The sequence below is a fragment of the Myxine glutinosa genome, chromosome 1, assembly GCF_964187855.1.
Source record: "Myxine glutinosa chromosome 1, kmMyxGlut1.1, whole genome shotgun sequence".
NCBI lineage: Eukaryota > Metazoa > Chordata > Myxini > Myxiniformes > Myxinidae > Myxine > Myxine glutinosa.
In genome coordinates, this window is record NC_136261.1 from 288,047,071 (window position 1) to 288,072,709 (window position 25,639).

General features: G+C 41.6%; 1 protein-coding gene across 2 annotated transcripts in view; it reads left to right on the forward strand.

The window, feature by feature from the left end:
• The first annotated feature begins 750 nt into the window (after positions 1 to 750).
• NEDD1 (NEDD1 gamma-tubulin ring complex targeting factor) overlaps positions 751 to 25,639 on the forward strand; it is a 226,229-nt gene continuing 201,340 nt past the window's right edge. The window contains exons 1-5 of one of the 2 annotated variants that reach the window (XM_078767272.1): positions 751 to 899; positions 19,819 to 19,979; positions 20,233 to 20,322; positions 20,445 to 20,561; positions 22,128 to 22,268. In XM_078767272.1, the coding sequence (XP_078623398.1) occupies positions 19,839 to 19,979; positions 20,233 to 20,322; positions 20,445 to 20,561; positions 22,128 to 22,268 (489 nt within the window). In that variant the 5' untranslated portion in view covers positions 751 to 899; positions 19,819 to 19,838. The remainder of the gene's footprint in view (positions 900 to 19,818; positions 19,980 to 20,232; positions 20,323 to 20,444; positions 20,562 to 22,127; positions 22,269 to 25,639) is intronic. The other variant, XM_078767277.1, reaches the window with a different exon arrangement.

The following is a 25,639-nucleotide window of genomic DNA, read 5'->3' on the forward strand; positions in this document are numbered from 1 at the left end:
TCCTGCCTTAAGTAACTACTGCTGTAAAGGCAATGGCAAACCACCCAATATAACCCAGTACTGAACCAACCTCCAGACAGAACAGCAAAATAAAATAAATTAATATTCGAGAAATATAAATATTAAATTACAGAAGAGAAGACATCGAGAACTTTACATTTTTGGCCAATGCACCGGTTCGCAATGGCCTGCTCTTCAAATGTTCGCACGTACACAAGCAAGTGATCATCGGGCAGGACAGCCAGCTTAAAAAAATGATGCCGTTCTGAACTGTAGAGTTTCCTTTGCTGCCATTTCAGGGATACATCTCCGAGGGGGAATGGAATGCCTTGAGCTGCCTTGAGTCCAGCTGCATGCCTTGATCGCAGGTGGTGCTGCATCACGAAGTACGCCGTCATTCAAAAAAGGACGTTTGATTTGACCATAGGTCCCGCAAGCAACACGTGAAGGATTAATTCGGTCCCATGGGAGGTCGTTCGTCAAATAAACAACACCCACAATCTGTCATCATAGATGGCAGCATCGTCATGCATAGGAGTTATAGTGGCATATATAGATTCACAGTTACTGAGGGTATTTTCATATTCTATTTATACCAATACAACATTTTTCAGAATATATTATCGCGCTTAATTTATGCAAACTGATCTGTCGAAAATATGTTAGAAAACTTGTGGGAGAAAAAAAGAAAGAAAATAAAGTTAAACATAGCGCTCGGTCCGATACTCCGATGTTTTTGGTTGAGGTTGAGGAGATGTTTTGGCGCGAAGTTGTTGGGAGTTGTTCTTTAAACTGTTCATGATAAGTATTTCGCCAAAGTTCAGGTCGTTCAAAGTACAGGCTTTGGTTGGCCGTTGGTTTGTCCACGGATTGGTCTTACATCGATTTCTTTTTACCCGGTGAGTGTACATTCAAACTGCGGTGTCCCAACCGCCGAGAGGCAAAGTCGATGAGGCCTACGGTGTTTCCTAGGCTATTGTACGACTTGGGTGTGCGTGCAGCCGCACGGTCTCTTCACAACTCGTCAGCAACCTTTCCTTTGGCGAAAAAGGGAATATAAAAAAAAAAATTAATATAACGTTCACGAAATAAACCTCATAGAACGTCTCACGCGGGTTTTTTTTTCCCTCGATGCAACGTGTGAATGTTAACAGTTTAGACATTTGAATATTACTAAGTACTAGTAAGTTAGACATTTCAATGTTACTAGGTTAGACTTAGACGTTTGAATGTTACTATGGTTGACGTTTGAATATTACTTACTATGGTTGACGTTTGAATGTTACTTGGTTAGATGTTTGAATGTTACTAGGTTAGACATTTGAATTTTACTGGGTTAGATGTTTGAATGTTACTATGGTTGACGTTTGAATGTTACTATGGTTGACGTTTGAATGTTATTGTTACTATGGTTGACGTTTGAATGTTACTAGGTTAGATGTTTGTTACTAGGTTAGACGTTTGAATATTGCTCGGTTAGACGTTTGAATGTTACTATGGTAGATGTTTGAATGTTACTAGGTTAGACGTTTGAATGCTCAAATGGTTGACGTTTGAATGTTACTCAGACGTTTGAATGTTACGAGGTTGGACGTTTGAATATTACTTGGTCAGACGTTTGAATGTTACTCGGTTAGACGTTTGAATGTTACTATGGTTAGATGTTTGAATGTTACTAGGTTCGACGTTTGAATCTGAATGTTGCTATGGTAGACGTTTGAATGTTGCTATGGTAGACGTTTGAATGTTACTATAGTTGACGTTTGAATGTTACTATGGTTGACGTTTGAATGTGACTAGGTTAGACGTTTGAATGTTACTAGTTTAGACGTTTGTCTGTTACTGTGGTTGACGCTTGAATATTACTCGGTTAGACGTTTGAATGCTACTATGGTAGACGTTTGAACGTTACTAGGTTAGACGTTTGAATGTTAATATGGTTAGATGTTTGAATGTTACTATGGTAGACGTTTGAACGTTACTAGGTTAGACGTATGAATGTTACTATGGTAGACGTTTGAATGTTACTATGGTAGACGTTTGAACGTTACTAGGTTAGACGTTTGAATGTTACTATGGTTAGATGTTTGAATGTTACTGGGTTAGACGTTTGAATGTTGCTATGGTAGACGTTTGAACGTTACTAGGTTAGACGTTTGAATGTTACTATGATTAGACGTTTGAATGTTACTATGGTTAGATGTTTGAATGTTACTGGGTTAGACGTTTGAATGTTGCTATGGTTGACGTTTGAATGTTACTATGGTTGACGTTTGAATGTTACTCGGTTAGACGTTTGAATGTTGCTATGGTAGACGTTTGAACGTTACTAGGTTAGACGTTTGAATGTTACTATGGTTAGATGTTTGAATGTTACTGGGTTAGACGTTTGAATGTTACTAGTTTGGACCTTTGAATGTTACTCGGTTCGACGTTTGAATATTACGAGGTTAGACCTTTAAATGTTACTCGGTTAGACGTTTGAATGTTACTTGGTTAGACGTTTGAATGTTACTAGGTTAGACATTTGAATGTTACTGGGTTAGATGTTTGAATGTTACTCGGTTAGACATTTGAATGTTACTGGGTTAGATGTTTGAATGTTACTCGGTTAGACATTTGAATGTTACTAGTTTAGACGTTTGAATGTTACTGTGGTTGACGTTTGAATGTTACTATGGTTGACATTTGAATGTTACTCGATTAGACGTTTGAATGTTACTATGGTAGAGGTTTGAATGTTACCAGGTTGGACCTTTGAATGTTACAAGGTTAGACGTTTGAATGTTACCAGGTTAGACATTTGAATGTTACTGGGTTAGATGTTTGAATGTTGCTATGGTAGACGTTTGAACGTTACTAGGTTAGACGTTTGAATGTTACTATGGTTAGATGTTTGAATGTTACTGGGTTAGACGTTTGAATGTTGCTATGGTTGACGTTTGAATATTACTCGGTTAGACGTTTGAATGCTACTATGGTAGACGTTTGAATGTTACTAGGTTAGACGTTTGAATGTTACTATGGTTAGACGTTTGAATGTTACTATGGTTAGACGTTTGAATGTTACTCGGTTAGACGTTTGAATGCTACTATGGTAGACGTTTGAATGTTACTAGGTTAGACGTTTGAATGTTACTATGGTTGACGTTTGAATGTTACTTGGTTAGACATTTGAATGTTACTATGGTTGACGTTTGAATGTTACTATGGTTAGACGTTTGAATGTTATTATGGTTAGACGTTTGAATGTTACTCGGTTAGACGTTTGAATGCTACTATGGTAGACGTTTGAATGTTACTAGGTTAGACGTTTGAATGTTACTATGGTTGACGTTTGAATGTTACTTGGTTAGACGTTTGAATGTTACTATGGTTGACGTTTGAATGTGACTAGGTTAGACATTTGAATGTTACTATGGTTGACGTTTGAATGTTACTTGGTTCGATGTTTGAATGTTACTGGGTGAGATGTTTGAATGTTACTAGGTTAGACCTTTGAATGTTCCTCGGTTAGACGTTTGAATGGTACTCGGTTAGACGTTTGAATGTTACTAGGTTAGACCTTTGAATGTTCCTCGGTTAGACGTTTGAATGTTACTCGGTTAGACGTTTGAATGCTACTATGGTAGACGTTTGATTGTTACTAGGTTAGACGTTTGAATGTTACTATGGTTAGACGTTTGAATGTTACTATGGTTAGACGTTTGAATGTTACTCGGTTAGACGTTTGAATGCTACTATGGTAGACGTTTGAATGTTACTAGGTTAGATGTTTGAATGTTACTATGGTTGACGTTTGAATGTTACTTGGTTAGACGTTTGAATGTTACTATGGTTGACGTTTGAATGTGACTAGGTTAGACGTTTGAATGTTACTATGGTTGACGTTTGAATGTTACTTGGTTCGATGTTTGAATGTTACTGGGTGAGATGTTTGAATGTTACTAGGTTAGACCTTTGAATGTTCCTCGGTTAGACGTTTGAATGTTACTCGGTTAGACGTTTGAATGTTACTGGGTTAGACGCTTCAATGTTACTCGGTTAGACGTTTGAATGCTACTATGGTAGACGTTTGAATGTTACTAGGTTAGACGTTTGAATGTTACTATGGTTAGACGTTTGAATGTTACTATGGTTAGACGTTTGAATGTTACTCGGTTAGACGTTTGAATGCTACTATGGTAGACGTTTGAATGTTACTAGGTTAGACGTTTGAATGTTACTATGGTTGACGTTTGAATGTTACTTGGTTAGACGTTTGAATGTTACTATGGTTGACGTTTGAATGTGACTAGGTTAGACGTTTGAATGTTACTATGGTTGACGTTTGAATGTTACTTGGTTCGATGTTTGAATGTTACTGGGTGAGATGTTTGAATGTTACTAGGTTAGACCTTTGAATGTTCCTCGGTTAGACGTTTGAATGTTACTCGGTTAGACGTTTGAATGTTACTGGGTTAGACGCTTCAATGTTACTCGGTTAGACGTTTGAATGCTACTATGGTAGACGTTTGAATGTTACTAGGTTAGACGTTTGAATGTTACTATGGTTAGACGTTTGAATGTTACTATGGTTAGACGTTTGAATGTTACTCGGTTAGACGTTTGAATGCTACTATGGTAGACGTTTGAATGTTACTAGGTTAGACGTTTGAATGTTACTTGGTTAGACGTTTGAATGTTACTATGGTTGATGTTTGAATGTTACTAGGTTAGAAGTTTGAATGTTACTATGGTTAGACGTTTGAATGTTACTATGGTTAGACGTTTGAATGTTACTATGGTTAGACGTTTGAATGTTACTCGGTTAGACGTTTGAATGCTACTATGGTAGACGTTTGAATGTTACTAGGTTAGACGTTTGAATGTTACTATGGTTGACGTTTGAATGTTACTTGGTTAGACGTTTGAATGTTACTATGGTTGACGTTTGAATGTGACTAGGTTAGACGTTTGAATGTTACTATGGTTGACGTTTGAATGTTACTTGGTTCGATGTTTGAATGTTACTGGGTGAGATGTTTGAATGTTACTAGGTTAGACCTTTGAATGTTCCTCGGTTAGACGTTTGAATGTTACTCGGTTAGACGTTTGAATGTTACTGGGTTAGACGCTTCAATGTTACTCGGTTAGACGTTTGAATGTTACTGTAGTTGACGTTTCAAAGTTACTAGGTTAGACGTTTGAATGTTACTCTGTTAGATGTTTGAATGCTACTATGGAGACGTTTGAATTTTACTATGGTAGACGTTTGAATGTTACTAGGTTAGACATTTGAATGTTACTATGGGTGGTAGACGTTTGAATGTTACTATGGTTAGACGTTTGAATGTTACTGGGTTATATGTTTGAATGTTACTAGGTTAGACGTTTGAATGTTACTAGGTTAGACGTTTGAATGTTACTAGGTTAGACGTTTGAATGTTACTCTGTTGGATGTTTGAATGCTACTATGGAGACGTTTGAATGTTACTATGGTTGACGTTTGAATGTTACTATGGTTGACGTTTGAATGTTACTATGGTTGACGTTTGAATGTGACTAGGTTGGACGTTTGAATGTTTCTATGGTAGATGTTTGAATGTTACTAGGTTAGACGTTTGAATGCTACTAGGTTAGATGTTTGAATGTTGCTATGGTTGACATTTGAATGTTACGATGGTTGACGTTTGAATGTGACTTGGTTAGACGTTTGAATGTTTCTTGGTTAGACGTTTGAATGTTACTAGGTTAGATGTTTGAATGTTGCTAGGTTAGACGCTGAATGTTACTGGGTTAGATGTTTGAATGTTACTCAGTTAGACCTTTGAATGTTACTCGGTTAGACGTTTGAATGCTACTCGGTTAGACGTTTGAATTTTACTCGGTTAGACATTTGAATGTTACTCAGTTAGACGTTTGAATTTTACTCGGTTAGACATTTGAATGTTACTCAGTTAGACGTTTGAATGTTACTCGGTTAGACGTTTGAATGTTACTCGGTTAGACGTTTGAATATTACTAGGTTAGACGTTTGAATGGTACTGGGTTAGACGTTTGAATGCTACTATGGTAGACGTTTGAATGTTACTATGGTAGACGTTTGAATGTTACTATAGTTGACGTTTGAATGTTACTATGGTAGACGTTTGAATGTTACTATAGTTGACGTTTCAGTGTTACTATGTTGGACGTTTGAATGTTACTGTAGTTGACGTTTGAATGTTACTATGGTAGACGTTTGAATGTTACTATGGTAGACGTTTGAATGTTACTATGGTAGACGTTTGAATGTTACTATAGTTGACGTTTGAATGTTACTATGGTAGACGTTTGAATGTTACTATGGTAGACGTTTGAATGTTACTATAGTTGACGTTTGAATGTTACTATGGTAGACGTTTGAATGTTACTATAGTTGACGTTTCAGTGTTACTATGTTGGACGTTTGAATGTTACTGTAGTTGACGTTTGAATGTTACTATGGTAGACGTTTGAATGTTACTGTAGTTGACGTTTCAGTGTTACTAGGTTAGACGTTTGAATGTCACCCGGACCGCCGTTTGAATGTCACCCGAACGGCCGTTTGAATGTCACCCGGACCGCCGTTTGAATGTCACCCGAACGGCCGTTTGAATGTTACCCAGAAGCCCGTTTGAATGTTACTGGAAGTTTGAATGTTACTATGGTGGAAGTTTGAATGTTACTAGGTTAGACGTTTGAATGTCACTCAGACGGCCGTTTGAATATCACCCGGATGGCCGATTGAATGTCACCCGGACGGCTGATTGAATGTCACCCGGACGGCCGTTTGAATGTCACCCGGACGGCCGTTTGAATGTCACCCGGACGGCCGTTTGAATGTCACCCGGACGGCCGTTTGAATGTCACCCGGACGGCCGTTTGAATGTCACCCGGACGGCCGTTTGAATGTCACCCGGACGGCCGTTTGAATGTCACCCGGACGGCCGTTTGAATGTCACCCGGACGGCCGTTTGAATGTCACCCGGACGGCCGTTTGAATGTCACCCGGACGGCCGTTTGAATGTCACCCGGACGGCCGTTTGAATGTCACCCGGACGGCCGTTTGAATGTCACCCGGACGGCCGTTTGAATGTCACCCGGACGGCCGTTTGAATGTCACCCGGACGGCCGTTTGAATGTCACCCGGACGGCCGTTTGAATGTCACCCGGACGGCCGTTTGAATGTCACCCGGACGGCCGTTTGAATCTCACCCGAACGGCCATTTGAATGTTACCCGGATGCCCATTTGAATGTAACCCAGAAGCCCGGTTGAATGTTACTATGGTTGACGTTTGAATGTTACTAGGTTAGATGTTTGAATGTTACTAGGTTAGACGTTTGAATATTACTAGGTTAGACGTTTGAATATTGCTATGGTAGGTGTTTGAATGTTACTAGGTTAGACGTTTGAATGTTACTCGGTTAGACGTTTGAATGTTGCTATGGCAGACGTTTGAATGTTGCTATGGCAGACGTTTGAATGTTACTATGGCTGACGTTAGAATGTTACTCGGTTAGATATTTGAATGTTCCTGGGTTAGACGTTTGAATGTAACTAGGTTAGACATTTGAATGTCACTGGATTAGATGTTTGAATGTTACTCGGTTAGACGTTTGAATGTTACTAGTTTAGACGTTTGAATGTTACTAGTTTAGACGTTTGAATGTTACTGTGGTTGACGTTTGAATGTTACTGTGGTTGACGTTTGAATATTACTCGGTTAGACGTTTGAATGTTTCTAGGTTAGACGTTTGAATGTTACTCGGTTAGACGTTTGAATGTTACTTTGGTAGACGTTTGAATGTTACCAGGTTGGACCTTTGAATGTTACTCGGCTAGATGTTTGAATGTTACTGGGTTAGATGTTTGAATGTTACTCAGTTAGACGTTTGAATGTTACAAGGTTAGACGTTTGAATGTTACTCGGTTAGATGTTGATTGCTACTATGGAGGCGTTTGAATGTCACTGTGGTGGACGTTTGAATGTTACTATGGTAGACGTTTGAATGTTACTATAGTTGATGTTTCAATGTTATTAGGTTGGACGTTTGAATGTTACTAGGTTAGACGTTTGAATGTTGCTCTGGTTGACATTTGAATGTTACTATGGTTGACGTTTGAATGTTACTTCGTTCGACATTTGAATGTTACTGGGTTAGATGTTTGAATGTTACAAGGATAGACCTTTGAATGTTACTCGGTTAGTCGTTTGAATGGCACTCGGTTAGACGTTTGAATGCTACTATGGTAGACGTTTGAATGCTACTATGGTAGACGTTTGAATGCTACTATGGTAGAAGTTTGAATGTTACTATGTTAGACGTTTGAATGTTACTATGGTTGATGTTTGAATGTTATTTGGTTCGACGTTTGAATGTTACTTGGTTAGATGTTTGAATGTTACGAGGTTAGACCTTTGAATGTTACTCGGTTAGACGTTTGAATGTTACTCGGTTAGACGTTTGAATGTTACTGTAGTTGACGTTTCAAAGTTACTCGGTTAGACGTTTGAATGTTACTAGGTTAGACCTTTGAATGTTACGAGGTTAGATGTTTGAATGCTACTATGGAGACATTTGAATGTTACTATGGTAGACATTTGAATGTTACTATGGTCGACGTTTGAATGTTACTGGGTTAGACCTTTGAATGTTACTAGGTTAGACGTTTGAATGTTACTTGGTTCAATGTTTGAATGCTACGATGGAGATGTTTGAATGTTACTATGGTAGACGTTTGAATGTTACTATGGTTGACGTTTGAATGTGACTTGGTTAGATGTTTGAATGTTTCTTGGTTAGACGTTTGAATGTTACTCGGTTAGACGTTTTAATGTTACTAGGTTAGATGTTTGAATGTTACTATGGTAGACGTTTGAATGTTACCAGGTTCGACGTTTGAATGTTACTGGGTTCGATGTTTGAATGTTACTCGGTTAGACCTTTGAATGTTACTCTGTTAGACATTTGAATGTTACTCGGTTAGACGTTTGAATGCTACTCGGTTAGACGTTTGAATTTTACTCGGTTAGACCTTTGAATGTTACTCGGTTAGACGTTTGAATGTTACTCGGTTAGACGTTTGAATGTTACTGGGTTAGACGTTTGAATGTTACTCGGTTAGACGTTTGAATGTTACTGTAGTTGACGTTTCAAAGTTACAAGGTTAGACGTTTGAATGTTACTAGGTTAGACGTTTGAATGTTACTCTGTTAGATGTTTGAGTGCTACTATGGAGACGTTTGAATGTTACTATGGTAGACATTTGAATGTTACTATGGTCGATGTTTGACTGTTACTATGTTAGACGTTTGAATGTTACTAGGTTAGACATTTGAATGTCACTAGGTTAGACGTTTGAATGTTACTTGGTTAGATGTTTGAATGCTACTCTGGAGACGTTTGAATGTTACTATGGTAGACGTTTGAATATTACTGGGTTGGATGTTTGAATGTTACTAGGTTAGACGTTTGAATGTTACTAGGTTGGATGTTTGAATGTTGCTGTGGTTAGACGTTTGAATGTTGCTGTGGTTAGACATTTGAATGTTGCTGTGGTTGACGTTTGAATGTTACTAGGTTAGACGTTTGAATGTTGCTATGGTTAGACGTTTGAATGTTGCTATGGTTGACGTTTGAATGTTACTAGGTTAGACGTTTGAATGTTGCTATGGTTAGACGTTTGAATGTTGCTATGGTTAGACGTTTGAATGTTGCTATGGTTGACGTTTGAATGTTACTAGGTTAGACGTTTGAATGTTACTATTGTTGACGTTTGAATGTTACTATGGTTGACGTTTGAATGTTTCTTGGTTAGATGTTTGAATGTTACTAGGTTAGACGTTTGAATGTTACTCGGTTAGATGTTTGAATGTTACTCTGTTAGATGTTTGAATGCTACTATGGTAGACGTTTGAATGTTACTGGGTTAGATGTTTGAATGTTACTCGGTTAGACCTTTGAATGTTACTCGGTTAAACGTTTGAATGTTACTCGGTTAAACGTTTGAATGTTACTCGGTTAGACGTTTGAATTTTACTCGGTTAGACGTTTGAATGTTACTCGGTTAGACGTTGGAATGTTACTCGGTTCGACGTTGGAATGTTACTCGGTTAGACATTTGAATGTTACTCAGTTAGACGTTTGAATGTTACTCGGTTAGACGTTTGAATATTACTAGGTTAACTACTGCGTTTTACTATTGAGTAACTATTGAGTAACTATACTATTGAGTAACTATTACTATAGTAACTATACTATACTAGACTATACTATACTATACTATACTATACTAGTAAATAGTAACTACACTAGAGTAACTATTGAGTTTAAAACTGCGTTTGAATGTTACTGGGTTAGACGTTTGAATGCTACTATGGTAGACGTTTCAATGTTACTCGGATTGATGTTTGAATGTTACTAGGTTAGACGTTTGAATGTCACCGGACGGCCCTTTGAATGTCACCCAGAAGCCCGTTTGAATGTTACTATGGTAGAAGTTTGAATGTTACTATGGTAGACGTTTGAATGTTACCCGGACGGCCGTTTGAATGTTACTCGGACGGACGTTTGAAAGTTCCATGGCCAGACGTTTCACGGTTTGTGTTTTAGTTTTTTTACTCTTTGCAGTCTCTTGGAGCTGGCTTTGTGGCCTTATCTCATCGTCTGGTGTAATTGTAAACTGCATTTGGCTAATTTTGAAGCTTATTTCCACTGAAACTGGTGAGATGAGGCCATCATTTTCCGTAAAGTGGAGGATCACATTCCCAAAGTTTCCCAGGTGACTGTTTTATCTGTCTCTTGGTAATTGTTCAAAACAGAATCCACTTTGTTGTGTCTCAGCTATTTCCCTTGACTTTGTTGCCCCTCAATTTTAACTCTCCTCTTGAACTTTTAAATGGATTTGCTTCTTGGCAAATGCTCAAAGTACTTTTTCTATATCGCTGCAAAACTTCAAATTGAGTTCTCGACCCCTTGCATCCCGAACTAACTACCAACAACCAATTTGAATGTCATTTGTGCAGATCTGAATTGTTTAAAGAAAGGATTCCTTCCATTTTGCATTAGAAATTCACTGTAACTTCTTGGAATTGCTTTATTTGACCTCCACAACTGGTTTCCTGAACATTCTGATTTGATTTTGAAATCTTTGCAGAGGAATTTTGTGCTCATGTCAAACAACTGCTTAATTTAATTGCTTTAATTTGGCGAATGATGAATGGCTAATACGGATCCGACAGGATGGTACATGTGTGGAGCACTTGTCTTTGAGCTGTTTCGTCTTATTTTGGTTCCAACGCAACGATAAACGGTGAGATTTGGTGCCTCACAGGCAGGGTGTTGCCTCACACTTTGTGCCGCCCCTCAGAGCGCTGTTGAGGTGGATGCCCTATCCACTCGCATTAGTTGGACGCCGAAGATGCCACGGTGTTTTTTGCAAAGAGTAGGCCAGTTATTGCCGGCACCCTGAACAAATTCCACATTCCTACACAAATCATGCACAATTGACTGTCAGGCATGGCCAGCTTGTTCTCGAAAGACTTGAGCCAAAGCTTCCCTCACGACCAACTCCGTAAGATGGTGCGATTCATTGCGGTTATTAAATAAGTAGTGTTCGTTAAGATTAATGGATAATACTGTGCGTTATACATACGATAGCCTGGTGTTGGCTTAACGGCTAAGGTGGCTGGCTTAATATCTTGGGGTCTTGAGTAAGAGCCCCTGTCATGCCGTCGATTAACACTCAGCCTGTCATCCTTTGAGGTTGGCAGAAATGAGTACCAAGCCTGCAGGGGAGAATGAGCCATTTGAATGTCCTGTCCGAGTGGCGACCCATCCAATATTGTGCCCATTAGCCTAGGAAACTCCTTCCGCAGCTGCATGCATCTGAAGATGCAAAAGGAGTGGTCTTATTCTTATTACCTCCGCCACCGAAGGGGCATGGAGGTTATGTTTTCACCCCTGTTTGTCTGCTTGTTTGTGAACAACATATCTCAAACGGTTGTGGATAAAATTTGGTGGAGAGGTTGCGTATGTGACAAGGACGAAACGATCAGATTTTGTTGAGGATCCGTATGCGGCTCGTACAATTTTTGAAGTGATTCTTCACCTTTGGAAGATAGAGCCAAAACTTGTGTATGGCAGGATATCTCAAAAAGTTGTGGATGGTTCTGCCATATTTTGGTGGAGAGGTTGTGTGTGTGACGAGGAAGAATTGTTTCAATTTTAGTGAAGATCTGAATATGGATTCAGATACGAAAATTATTTAATTTTTAAGTGATTCTTCACCATTGGGAGATCGGGTGAAAAGCGATAAATAACATGATATTTATAAAAGTTATGGACGAGTTATGACTAAACTTGGTGGACGTGTTGGCTAGGTGACAAGAACAAACCGATTAGATTTTGGTTCAGGTATAAATCCAGATCCGGCCTATCAGTGGAATTCAAAACATAAACTGTTCAGCTTGGTGGAGGTATGCGCTTTACCGAGTGCCGTTCTAGTTATTAATACGATAGCCATGATTGAGTGATCATCGAATATTGTTTGACGCATTTATTAAAAGATTGGTCCCATCTCCATTGGAGGAATCTTGTGTTTCACTTTGATCTTTTTGTATATTCTGCTTTGGGGATTTATAAAATGTTGTGTCACCACCACTTTTATTCTAATATTCTTATGAAACTGATATACGGTATTAATAATTTCATACATCTTGATGCTTGTTGTCCACCGCCTCTCTGATGTCAGAGACCGGGGACATTAAAATGAGTTCTGTCCGACCAACCAACCGTCTGATCGACCATCTGTCCATGTACGTTTATGTGTGCGATATTTCAAACACTGTTGAACATTTAGCTTTCATATTGCAGATATCCACTCTTCTTTACATTATCTTGATCTGATTAGATCATCGAGGTGATTGGCTGAATTATGTTGCCATGGCAACCATCTCGGTAACTTGGCTTGCGTACACGATATTTCAAAAACCGTTCAAGATTTGCTTTCATGTTGCAGATACCTAGTCCTCCTTCATACCACCCAAAATGTGGGTGTCCAGAGCATCAGCTCCTTGTTTCTGTTAAAATTACACATTCCAGCTCAATGAGGTGGGGCATTGGCAATGTTCATGATATTCGTTGTACAACTAGAGTGGAAAATACTCACCTTCCGTTTTGATTTCCCTCACCCCCCGTGTCTTCACCTACCTCTCATTCTTACCCGCATCCCTTATTTGTCCATCTCTCTCTCTCTCTCTCTCTCTCTCTCTCGCGCCCCCTGCTGGTCGTTTGCATGCTGGTTGTACTGTCATGGCGTCTGCTTGTGGAGGCCTGTGAGTGCTCTGTGTTGTTGCTCCATTCCCCCCCCCCCCCCCGTTTTCCCCCCTCTGTGTCCTTGTACCTGTTCGTGGAGTCTTCCTGGTGATTCCCATATACGTTGAGACGGGAGAGAGAGCCGGAGAGCACAGGGTGATCGCTGGTAAGGGTTCGCCGTTTTTGGGCGTCGCCCGATCGGTGTTTGCTCCTTCATCTTAAACCTCTATTTCCTTTTTTTCCTTTCGTTTATCCTTCCTTCAGTTTGTTTTGTTGCCTCCCTTTTCCGAAGTTAGGGAAATCGGAGAGGTCTGATTGCTTCCCATTCCCGGAGTTCGGGTAGGGAAGATTGTATTATATATTCACCCTCCCCGAGTTGGGGAGGGGTTGTAAGTGCAGCTGTTCCAGCATGGCAGCTGCACTATCTCGATTTACGGCCTTTCAGAGCCTGACCCGTAAGCACGGGTTCTTTTGTGTACCTCCGGAACGTGAGGTTAGTGTCGAGGACGTTGTCCTCGCAACCGGTCGTGTTGTCGGGATCGACAAGGTTGTTGCCGCTTCGCGGATGAACAAGCGGATCGTTATTTTTTTGTCCGACGTGGATTGTGTCCCACAAATTGTCGAACAGGGTTTGACAATCGATCCAGATTTATTTGTAATGATTTCCCCACTAGATAGCCCAGCGATAAAAGTCGTGATATCAAATTGCCCCCCATTTGTATCCGACGATGTACTAATTAAAGAGTTGTCCCGATACGGTACCATCGTGTCTCGTATCTCCATGATTCCCTTCGGGTCACGAAACAACGATTTAAGGCACGTGGTTTCATTCCGGCGGCAAGTGTTTATGATTTTAAAAAATTCCCAGAAGGATTTAAACCTTATAATAAAATTAAAACATCAACAGAACGAATATACAGTGTACGTGTCCACCAACGTTCTAAAATGTTTTGGCTGCGGACAATTTGGGCATGTTAAGCATGACTGCCCCCGAAAAGAGAATTCTCCACAAGTGCAACCTCCCCTCCGAACCGGGAATAAGCAACCCCCCCACCTTCCCACCACCGGTCCAAACCCCCCCACCACTGACCCAAGCCCTCCCACCACCGACCCAAGCCTTCCCACCACCGAACCAAACCTTCCCACCACCGAACCAAGCCCTCTCGCCGCCGAACCAAGCCCTCCCACCACCGACCCGAACCTTCCCACCATCGACCCAAGCCTTACCACCACTGATCCCAATCTGTCCACCACCGACCCAAGCCCTCTTACCACCAATCCAAACCCCCCTGCCGTACCCCCCTCCCCTCCCCTTGAAACAGGGGCCCCTCCCTCTACTGAAGGATCTAATTGCAGCCATCTCCTGTTAACTATAGATCTCACCCCCCAGGCGACATCGTCCAATCACAGCTTGTTGCCTGCTATAACTGATCCTACCTCTCCCGCCGTGGTAGCCGATGGGATCCCCCTCCCGATGATCACGTCCTCCCTCCCCTCCCCTCCCCCCAAACCCTTGCAATCTCTTCCCACTAACCAGGACGAGTTCCAATTAGTCTGCCCAAAAGGAAAAAGACATCTGCAAACAACAGATGAAAACGGTCACCTCTTTAAAAAACCTACAACTGAAAACCGACAGGCCCTCCTCTCTGGCCTAGATTTGTCCCTCGTCACAGAAAATCGTTTCTCGGTATTGGAGGACATAGATGTGGATGAATCCTCGCCCTTGTCTACTGACCTAGAAACTGATATGGTTGAACCACAAAAATTAGTACCCCCCCCCCTCCCCCCCCCCCTCCCCTGAAGATGGCTCATTTCTCTCCCTCCCCGTCCCCCCCCTCTATGGACTATGCCCCATCCGATAACGTGGAGGGATGTGATGACGGTGAGGAGATAAATGATGAAAACCAGTGTGACACACCATCTGAGCCATCTGATATAGATGACTCTGTTAGTGAATGTGGTAGCCTAAAGGAAGAAGAAATCCCTCCAATCCCTCCCTCCGAGATAAAAAGGTTTCTTAAGGACACATTCCGAAAAAGGAATGTTGTAATAGAAACCTTTTTTCCGGAGCTACCTGATTTTATACATTCCGCTAAACTGATGGTAAAACGGCCCCACGTTTTTAATTTCAATTCCTCCCAACGTCACCGTTTAAAGAAGTGGTTGCAAAAAGCTAAGAATGAACTGCTATCAAAAAATTGAGTGGTGGTCACTCCTCCTTATAGCTGTAATGAGTTTTTCCATTTGTAGCCTGAATATTAACGGAGGATGTAGCTCTGTCCGTAAAGTTCAAGTAAGGGATTTTTTATTGCAGAAGAAAGTTGACATTGCCCTCTTACAAGAGACCCATGCCAACGACTGCTGTGTCGCAGAGTGGTGTAGGCTCTTCCCCGGCCTGTCCTTCTTTAGTAACGGTGACTCCCGCAAAGGCGGTGTCGCAATAATTCTTAGCCCCTCCTTTTCGCCTTCATCGCTTAAATTCGACGAAATACACAAGGGATCTTTAGCATCCCTAGAATTCCACTACTATGGAAAATTCTATACTATTTTTAATATCTATGCCCCAAGTACGCCTGTAGCTCGGCGAGTTTTTTTTAATGACCTTGGGACACACCTAACGTCCCTCGACAGTCAAAACGCCCTAAAAAACCAAGACAATCATGTTTGTATTGGTGGAGATTTTAACTGCACCCTCCAACCCCAACTCGACAGGAACAGTGCAGAGCCCCATCCTGCCTCCACAATCCCTCTCACCAAATTTTTAAAACAAATGAATTTGACAGATATATGGCGGGTACAGCACCCATCAATCAGGCAATACACATGGTGTCGATGTATTCAGGGTAATATTGTACTTGCTCGCTTGGACAAGTTTTATATTAATCCTCCACTTGAACGCCTCGTTCTGTCATCCAAAATTTGCCCATCAGGATTCTCGGACCACAGCGCAACATTTCTCAAAATTTCTGCCCCCTGCCCGAAACACAAGAGTGCTTTTTGGAAATTTAATAACAACTTACTTGATGATAGTACCTTTAAGGACATTTTTCCGGAAATTTGGAATATTCTGGTTGCCTCCCAAGGGAATTTCTCAAACCTCAGACAATGGTGGGATAATGCCAAAACGCACATCAGACTGTTCTGCCAACAATATCGTGCGTATGGTGTTCAAGAGGAAAGAAAAACCACAACCTTACTTGAAGATGAAATCCTGGAATTACAGGAACAGCTTCAGGGAACCGCAAGTGTGAGCTACCAGGGAATGAGGCAACAAATCCATGGAAAAACGGCCTTACTGAATTCCATATCCGAAAGGCGAGCACAAAATGCTTTATTGCGCCTGAAGATGAGGTACATACACGACCTTGATGCTCCAACCAAATTCTTCTTCAGCCTTAAAAGGGGGGCCTCTTCGTCAATGATTACACGCTTGCTCCATGATGGGGAACTCCTTTATGAAGATGGCAGAATCAGGGAATGTGCCCGGAAACATTTTAAACAACGGTTTATGCGGCATGACATTAACCAGGATGCAATATCGGAACTTGTTTCTAACCTTCCAACATTGGCGGAGGATCAGAAGCAGCAGTTGGAGGATCCTCTTAGGTTACCTGAGCTCACCGCTGCCTTGAAGGCCTTGGAACCTGAAAAAAGCCCCTGGACTGGATGGGCTGACAAGTGAATTTTTCCAGTTTTTTTGGGACACCATTGGACCTCACCTACTGCGGGTATTGAATGAATGTTTAGAGGATGGACAACTGCCGTGGAGTTGCCGGAGAGCAGTCACCACCTTAATTCCTAAGAAAGCGGACACTCAACTTATAGAGAACTGGCGTCCTATTTCTGTTTTATGTACGGATTATAAAATTTTAGCCAAAGCCTTGTCCAATCGAATGAAACCTTTTATGAATGTACTAATAGGAGAACATCAATCCTTTTGTATTCCTGGACGTACTATTTTTAATAATATCTTTCTTATCCGTGATACCATTCGGTTTTGTAACAATTTTAATATGAATGTTGGTCTGTTTTTTATTGACCAAGGAAAAGCCTTTGACTGTATTGACCACATGTACCTTTTTAGAGTTTTAGAGAATTTTGGGTTTGGACCTATTTTTATCTCGTACGTTAAACTTTTGTATTGTAATATATCCAGTGTTCTTAAAATTAATCAAGTATTGTGTAGCCCCATTGCTGTACAACGGGGAGTACGGCAAGGTTGCCCGCTATCTGGACTTTTATACTCTCTTGCCATCGAACCTCTTCTGCTCCAATTACGTACGCACATTTCTGGCTTCACTGGATCAATTCTTACCACACCGCTAAAAGTCTCTGCCTATGCAGATGATGTCTGTATTTATATAAAAAATAGTACTGACGTCACTGCGGTGGCTCAGGCACTAAAAACATATTGTCAGGCTTGTTCAGGCCAGGTAAACTGGAAGAAGAGTGAAGCCCTTTGGATAGGACCTGGAGATTGCCCGCCAATTGTCCTACCAGGAGGAGTGAACTGGCAGAAAAGTGGCATTAAATACCTCGGTATTTTCCTCGGAGACAACACCTTTGAGCAGCAGAACTGGGTGGGATTACCAGACAAGGTAATGGCAAAACTGGCCCGCTGGAAAGGACTTCTTTTCCAACTTTCGTACCGCGGAAGAACTCTCGTCATTAACAATCTTGTCGCCTCTATGCTATGGCATAAGATGATATGCCTACAACCGCCTGGGAGCCTTCTTATTACATTGCAAAAGAGCATTGTCGACTTTTTCTGGAGCGGGAAACACTGGCTCCAACCCCCCGTGGCATACTTGCCACTCGCTGAAGGTGGCCAAGGTCTTATTGATATCCGCAGCCGGATTATGGTCTTCCGGCTTCATATCGTGCGCCAACTTGTATATGGAGATGAAGCCCTACTCTGGAGGCCTCTGGCTAACTGCATATTACAGCTCACATGCAAGCTGGGTTACGACCGAGAACTTTTCTTGATGAACCCTCATCAAATCGATTCATCCTTGCTGCCCACCTTTTACCAAGGGGTGATGAACGCCTGGCAAGCCCTGTCCTTTTCCCGTGAAATGGCAACATACAACATGGAAATGTTGTTGAACGAGCCCCTATGCTACAACCCCTTCCTGGAAAACAGCTTGAATAATAGGGGACTCGTTCAACGTTTTGTTGATGCCAAGCTGCTGCGAGTGAAAGACCTCATGACAGAGTCTGGGAGCTGCCGGCTGAGTGCTGCCGCTGTGGCACAAAAAACCGGAATAAAATCTGTCAGGATCATCTCTCGGTTCCTTCAAGGGATATCCACAACGTATCGTAATACCTGCGAGGAACTTGGCCCTTCCCCCGAGGAAACAGCGGGTGACTTCCCCAAACTCCTAGTCTTCAGCCCGCCACTTAATCTGTCCCCTGGCCTGAACAGCCCTGATGATACTGCATTATCCCTTCCCGCCTTTCCAAAGAAAACTTTGTACAACGCGTACGTTAAAATTTTATACGCAAAAACATTTTCTGAGCACCCGAGGCTTCGATGGCGGGATGTTTTACCCCCAATACCACCCAATTGCCCCAATTGGCGAAGTTTTTATCTCTTGCCTACTCCAAAGTATGTTGGAGATATTCAATGGAAACTTGTACACTGGATTTTACCTTATAATGTTTTACTGAACCGGTTTTCTACTGCTAACTCTAATCTATGCCCTTTCTGTGCATCCATTGAAACCCTACCGCATATATACCTGGAGTGTGAACGATTGCAACCTCTTTTTACATTCCTTCAGGAACGCTTTGTGAAGCTTGGTTCCCTCTTCAATCACCATGTTTTTATTTATGGTGTTTTAGGACCGTCTTCCCTTAGGAATGTGGTTTTAATGAATTTTTTAATTGGCCAGGCCAAGTTTGCAATTTACAAATCCAGGAAGAAAAAAATGGGAAACGCTTCTGACTCGTCATGTGATGTACTGCTCACCCTTAAGGCTCTTGTAAATGCAAGACTAAAGCTAGAATACCGGTTTTTTAAAATGAACAAGAATTTAACATGTTTTAAAGAAAAGTGGGTTTTTAATGATGTCATATGCACACTTGATGATGATGATTTGAAAATAACCTTTCCTTGAGACCATTTTATTGTGTTTTGTTTCTTTGTGACTGAACATAACTGATTTTTTGTACTCTTGTAATAAAAGGAAGAAACAGTCAGTCTCTCTCTCTCTCTCTCCCTCTCCCTCTCCCTCTCCCTCTCCCTCTCTCTCTCTCTCTCTCCCTCTCTATTATCCTCTCAGCCCTGCTGTTGGTATCCCGCCCCCTCTCTCTTCTGTTCCTTCTGCTCTGCTATGTCCTGATCCGCTCTGTTTTCCAGCCCTTCCACGAGCCTTGAATTTGTATGCAAAAAATCAAATTTGTTTTTACTTGTGTAGTTTGTAATGTCTGCCTTGTTGAGTATGCATGACAATTGATCAGTGATCACTTTGGTTTTGATTACTGGCTTTCCTTAGTTTTAGGATTGCGGACAACAATGCCAGAATCTGTGCTTCTGGCCTCGTGTGGTGAGGACATCAAGGTGTGGGATTGTCCCAACCTTGCCTTGCAAAGCCAAATGAGCCCACATGGTCCAGGACAAGGAGTGACTTCATTGTGTTGGCTCAACAATTCATCTAATATCCTTTATTTATTTGTTTTACTTTAAATCCGCACTTTTTTTGGCAACTACAATATTGCTATCATGAAAGAGGTGCAAAACGGCTTGGTGCATCACGCTCCACGTTAAATGTGAACAAAGACTTCACCTGAGTTAGCCTCATTCCCCATAGTGCAGTTGATGCTTTGGATACTGTGGTGAAAATGTTCCTAATCCAGTTTGTGCCACGTTCCTTACATTCGTTGTGTTTTATGTTTGATGTTGTCATTCAATTTTGGCGAGCGCAGCGGAGAGTGGACACAAGATTGTGCTCTCTCGCTTTGAGCCTGCTGTTGTGACACTTGTGGAGTTTGCTGAACAGGTCAGAAGAGTTGAAACTTTTTGCTTGAAGCTTTTTAAACGTTTCATATCCAAATTGCATTCTTCGGTTTCTTTTGCATCCGTTTTACATTTTTGAGATTCCATTTCTTTAAATCTTCCCAGAAAGGGCAGACCTGTGTGGCGACAAATTTGAGTGGCAGTTGTATTCTGAGTGGTGGAAAGGATGCAGCGGTCAACATCTGGGATTGCAAGAGCAATAAGCTACAGAAATCATTCAATGTAAGATTTTATTTTGCTGTGACATGTATTTCTGTTTGGTTTGATTGAGGCAGATGGTTATTGCCTCTGTCACCGAAGGTTATGTTTTCACCCGTTTGTCTCTGTTTGTTTATTAGTTGGCAAAAACAAGTCTTTTTTGACAAGTATGTTGATCACTCCTGTTTGTGTGTTTGTTTGTTGGTTTGTTTGTCCGCTCACTTGTACTTGCCTACAGGTCACAATTTTCAACCGATCTTCACAAAACTTCACCAATTGGTGGGGTTGGTGGTCCAACAAAATCCAATATATTTTTGGCATCAAAAGGTCAACCACTTTTTTCAAATTTCTAAAATCCTCAATTTTCATCCGATTGGCTTGAAATTTGAATACGATTTGCATATCAGCTTACTGAATTCATCCACCAAATATTTTTGAGATCTGATTATTATCGGATTATTATAATCGGATTATTATTATATGAAATATTTTTGATCTGACAGGCCAAAAGATCAACACAGGCCAAGGTCAACAACCATTTCAAATTTCTAAAATCCTCAATTTTCATACGATTAGCTTGAAATTTGAATAGGATTTTCATATCGGCGAACTGAATTCAACCATCAACTAGAACGGGCACTCGGTAGAGCGCATACCTTCGCCGCAGCTACTGTTCTGTACTTGGCATGGGAGTGTAGGGAACAGAACAGTGAACAGTTTGGTGCCGATTTCATGCAAATCGGATAAGAATTGACCGAGTTATGACAAACAAGATCGGGCATTGAATTCTGAACATTTTGGCATTAGTTGCATGCCAATTGGATAAAAATTGACCGCGCTATGGTAAAAATACGATTTTGACCTTTTCGTGACCTTGACCTTGACCTTTGACCCGATTGCTCCCAAAATCTAATCAAATGTGTCCCGTATAATAACCAATCATCCCACCAAATTTCATGCAATTCGGTTGAATACTTTTTGAGTTATGCGAATAACATACACACACACACACAGACATACAAATAAATACACAGCGATCAAAACATAACCTTCCGCTTTTGCGAAGGTAACTATTTTTGAGATCAGCATAGGCTGAAAGGTCAACATAGGCCTAACCACTTTTTCCAAATTTCTAAAATCCTCAATTTTCATCTGCGTTGAAATCTGAATAGGATTTGCATATCAGCCTACTGAAACCAACCACCAACTATTTGTGAGGTCAAAAGGTTGCTCTACTGAGTGCTATTCATTCTACTTTGTTCTCTTTTGGCAAGTGTCGCTCTATGTGTGATTTTTCACTTGTTTGTCTGGGCAGGATATCTCAAAAAGTTGTGGTTGGGTTTTGACAAAACTTTGTGGATGAGTTGGTTAGGTGACAGGAACAAACCGATTAGATTTTGATTAAGGTCCGGACGCAGATCCAAAATATCAGTGGGATAAAACAAAACGTAAACTGTTCAGCCTGGTGGAGGTATCGCTCTACTGAGTGCCGTTCTAAGTTTTATTTTGTTTTAACTCGGTCTTGATACAGCATTGATTTGTATATATCATTGACACATGATGGGCAGGTATTTGTTCACTGCTTTTCAGGATCACAAGGATGCAGTGACTTGTGTGTCTTACAATGAGAATGACAGCTACGTCGCTTCCGGATCTTTGCGAGGGGAAATACTTCTCCATAATATAATAACAAACCAAAGCAGTGCTCCTCTATCATACCCGAAGTGTCAGGTGAGATACAAACCTTGGAAGTTACAAGCATTCTACACTTATTGTTTTTGAACAACTCTGGGAAAGAAGAATGCAGTTATGCCTTTTAATTTTCAAATGGACTTTATTAAACTATTCCAGTTGGTTCTGCTTTTGGAGAAATGTTTTTTACTTTTTGGCCATTCTATGATCAAGGTGTAATTTAGCCAAGGGAGTGTGGCAGAATAATTTTTTTGTCAAAAAGGAATTGACAAGGGATCATTAATGTAGGACTTCAGCTAGCATTCATCAATGTCGCAAAAAAGAAATTGGCGATTTATTTACTTTTTTAAATTTTTATTGAATTGGGTATGTTTTTTGGCAAGAGGGGAAATTTCATAACAGCTGTCTTATATGTCAATAAAAACACATCTCATTGAAATTGAAAAACTTTATTTTCTAACTGTTCGAACAATGCATCGCTTAAACTGTCAATCAAGGAAAGGTGGACAGCGAATTGAGCTGTGAAATCTTTCCTGTACTGAAGTATTCAAGTGCATGGGCTTTTTGAGCAAATTTTTTGAGCAAATGAGCTAATTTTCTTCTAATTAAAAACAAGACCAAAAGTCTAGCAGCGGCGTAGCCGGGCTTGTTTGATACTTTAGTTGAAGAGGATAGTCTGACCTGGGTGGGGATACCAGTTAACAAATAATGTAAGTATTAAATTATTTTGAAGTACTATCTGTCACCATGAAAGTGAAGAGATTGCTTTGAGACACTGGGTTTATTCTATTTGTTTCGAGTCAACAATGAACCAACCATACACCGCTTCAATCCAGTGATTTTGCAGTCAGGACAAAGGGATTGCAGTGTTACGATTATATTTACCATGTTATTATTACGGAAACGATACTACGGTATGAAACCTGCGCTAATTTGTCTGAAGCAATCTGAAGGTAAGGCATGAAGCTAAAATACAAATTTTTTTTTTATTATTATTATTATTATTTTTGTATACAAGATCGAGGCTCGTGAAAGAGCGAACATTAATCACACAGAAAGACAAACAGACACACAAAACAAATAACATCGGGAGCGGTAGACAAGATGGGGAGAGAGGGGGAAGGACACAAACACAACATTTGAGAGCAGGGACCGAGAGACATGGAGACATCGAGAGAACTGTGGGAGGGAGAGGGCTTTGGGGGGGAGGCATGGGAAGGGGGGGGGGGTGGGAGAGGTATAAAAATATGGACACTGCCAAGACTTCCAGGAAAGAAGTTGGAATTTCAAACAAGGTGGATCTGGGGTGAATTAGTGGGGGTAGAAAAGATCAAGGTTTTGGATGGGGGAAGATAAGAGATGGTGGTGAACAGCTGTTTTGAAGACCTGGAGGGAGGAGTGTGATTGAAGTGAGTGTGGGAGTTTGTTCCAGAGGCGGGAGAAAAGAGGAATGAAAGAGTGAAGGTGAGCAGAGAGCCGAGATTTCGGCAGTTTAACCATCAGAGGGTGGCTGGCAGATCTTGTGCGACCTGTAGGAATATTTGGGGGACAGAGCACAGAGAGAGCTGGGGGAGCAAGGCCGGAGAGGAGTCGGTAGAAGACAGAAAGACCACCTACCTGCCTGCGGTGAGTGAGTGAAAGGCCCTCAGAGATAGCTTCATCGCGGGAGATTCCAATGATTCTGAAAGCTTTGGATTCAACAGCGTGAAGCCGAGCCAGGTGTGAGGCAGGAGCACCAGCCCATAGGGGAGAACAGTATTCCATTGAGCTGCGGATGAAAGCCTTGTATGTGGTGAGGAGCTCAGGTGTGCCTAGGAAGGACTTCGCACGACGGAGGATGCCCAGTCGGCGACTGGCTTTGGAGGCCAGCTTGGAAATGTGGTTTTCCCAAGAAAGATCATGGCAGATGGTGAGACCCAAAAGCTTGAGCGACAGAACTTCTTGGAGAGGATTGTTGAGAAAGTAGATGGGAGGGTTGTCCAGTCGATCTTTTCGGAGAGACATAGTAAGAGTGTGAGATTTGTCACGATTGAAAGACATGTTCCACATGTTTGACCAGTCTGTGATTTTGTCCAGGTCTTCAGAGAGTGAGGAGGCTGCAGACTGCCGATCTGAGGGAAGAAGAATGGAGCGGCAGAGAGTGGAGTCATCAGCAAAGAGATACAGAGGATTTTCCAGAGAGTCGGAGAGATCATTGATAAAGACCAGAAAAAGCACAGGGCCCAGCACACTGCCTTGGGGAACTCCAGCCTGAACGGGAAGGGGAGATGAGAGAAATCCATTCAGGGCCACACGTTGACTACGACCAGAGAGGAAGTCCGCAAGCCATGCATGGAGATTTCCATGGATACCATAGGAGGAGAGTTTGGTGAGCAGAGCTGGGTGCCAGACCGTATCGAAGGCACGTGATATGTCAAGGGAGACAGCTCTGATTTCCTGTTTGGCATTGAGGACCTCCATCCATTGTTGAGACAGCAGAAGCAGCATGTCCAGAGTAGAGTGACCTGGTCTGAAACCAAATTGATGATCAGAGATCAAGCCATTGGAGAAGAGGAAAGATTTCATATCCGAAGCAATGATGGATTCCATGACTTTGCTGATAATTGGGAGCAGGCTGATTGGTCTGTAGTTGCAAGGATCTGTTTTTGCACCTTTTTTGTGTAAAGCGGTAATGTTTGTTGATTTCCAGGATGCTGGCAGATGACCTTGAGCAAAGGATAGGGTGAAAAGAACAGAGAGAGGGTGAGATAGAGCGGCAGAGCAGGATTTTAGGACCCGTGGGCTGATGCCATCTGGTCCAGTTGCAGAATCAGAGTCGAGGTTTGACAAAAACTCCTCCACCTTGTCAGGAGAGAAGGTCACAGAGTCCAGGAGCAGTTTGGTTCGACTGGGAAAGGTGGGAACAGAGAGAGATGGGTTTGGGACTAAGGATTTTGAGGCAAAAACAGAGTTGAGGCATTCGGCTTTGTCACGTGCGATGTCAACTGTGTGGCCTTTTGAGGTAAGGGAGGGGATGGAGGGGGAACAAGCACCAGAAACGGATTTGACCAGACGCCACCAGGATTTGGAGGAAGGAGACAGGTTTGAGATTTCATTCTTGAGTGAGGAGAGATAGTGCTTCCTGGCACTCCTGAGGGTAGACACACACTTGTTCCGAGCTTGGTGGAAGGAACTGAGATTTCCTTCAGTTGGATTAGCCTTCCAAGAGGCAAAGGTAAGTTGTTTCAGGGCAACTGCCTCACCACAAGATTCAGTGTACCATGGACGGGAGGAAGGGTAAGACAACTGAAGGCGAGATGGGATAAATCTGTGCATGAGAGAGATCAGTTTGCTTTGGAAGAATTCCCAGGAAGAATTGATGGAGGGAAGAATTGAAGAATTGATGGAGAATTGAATAGGGGAAGGCGGGG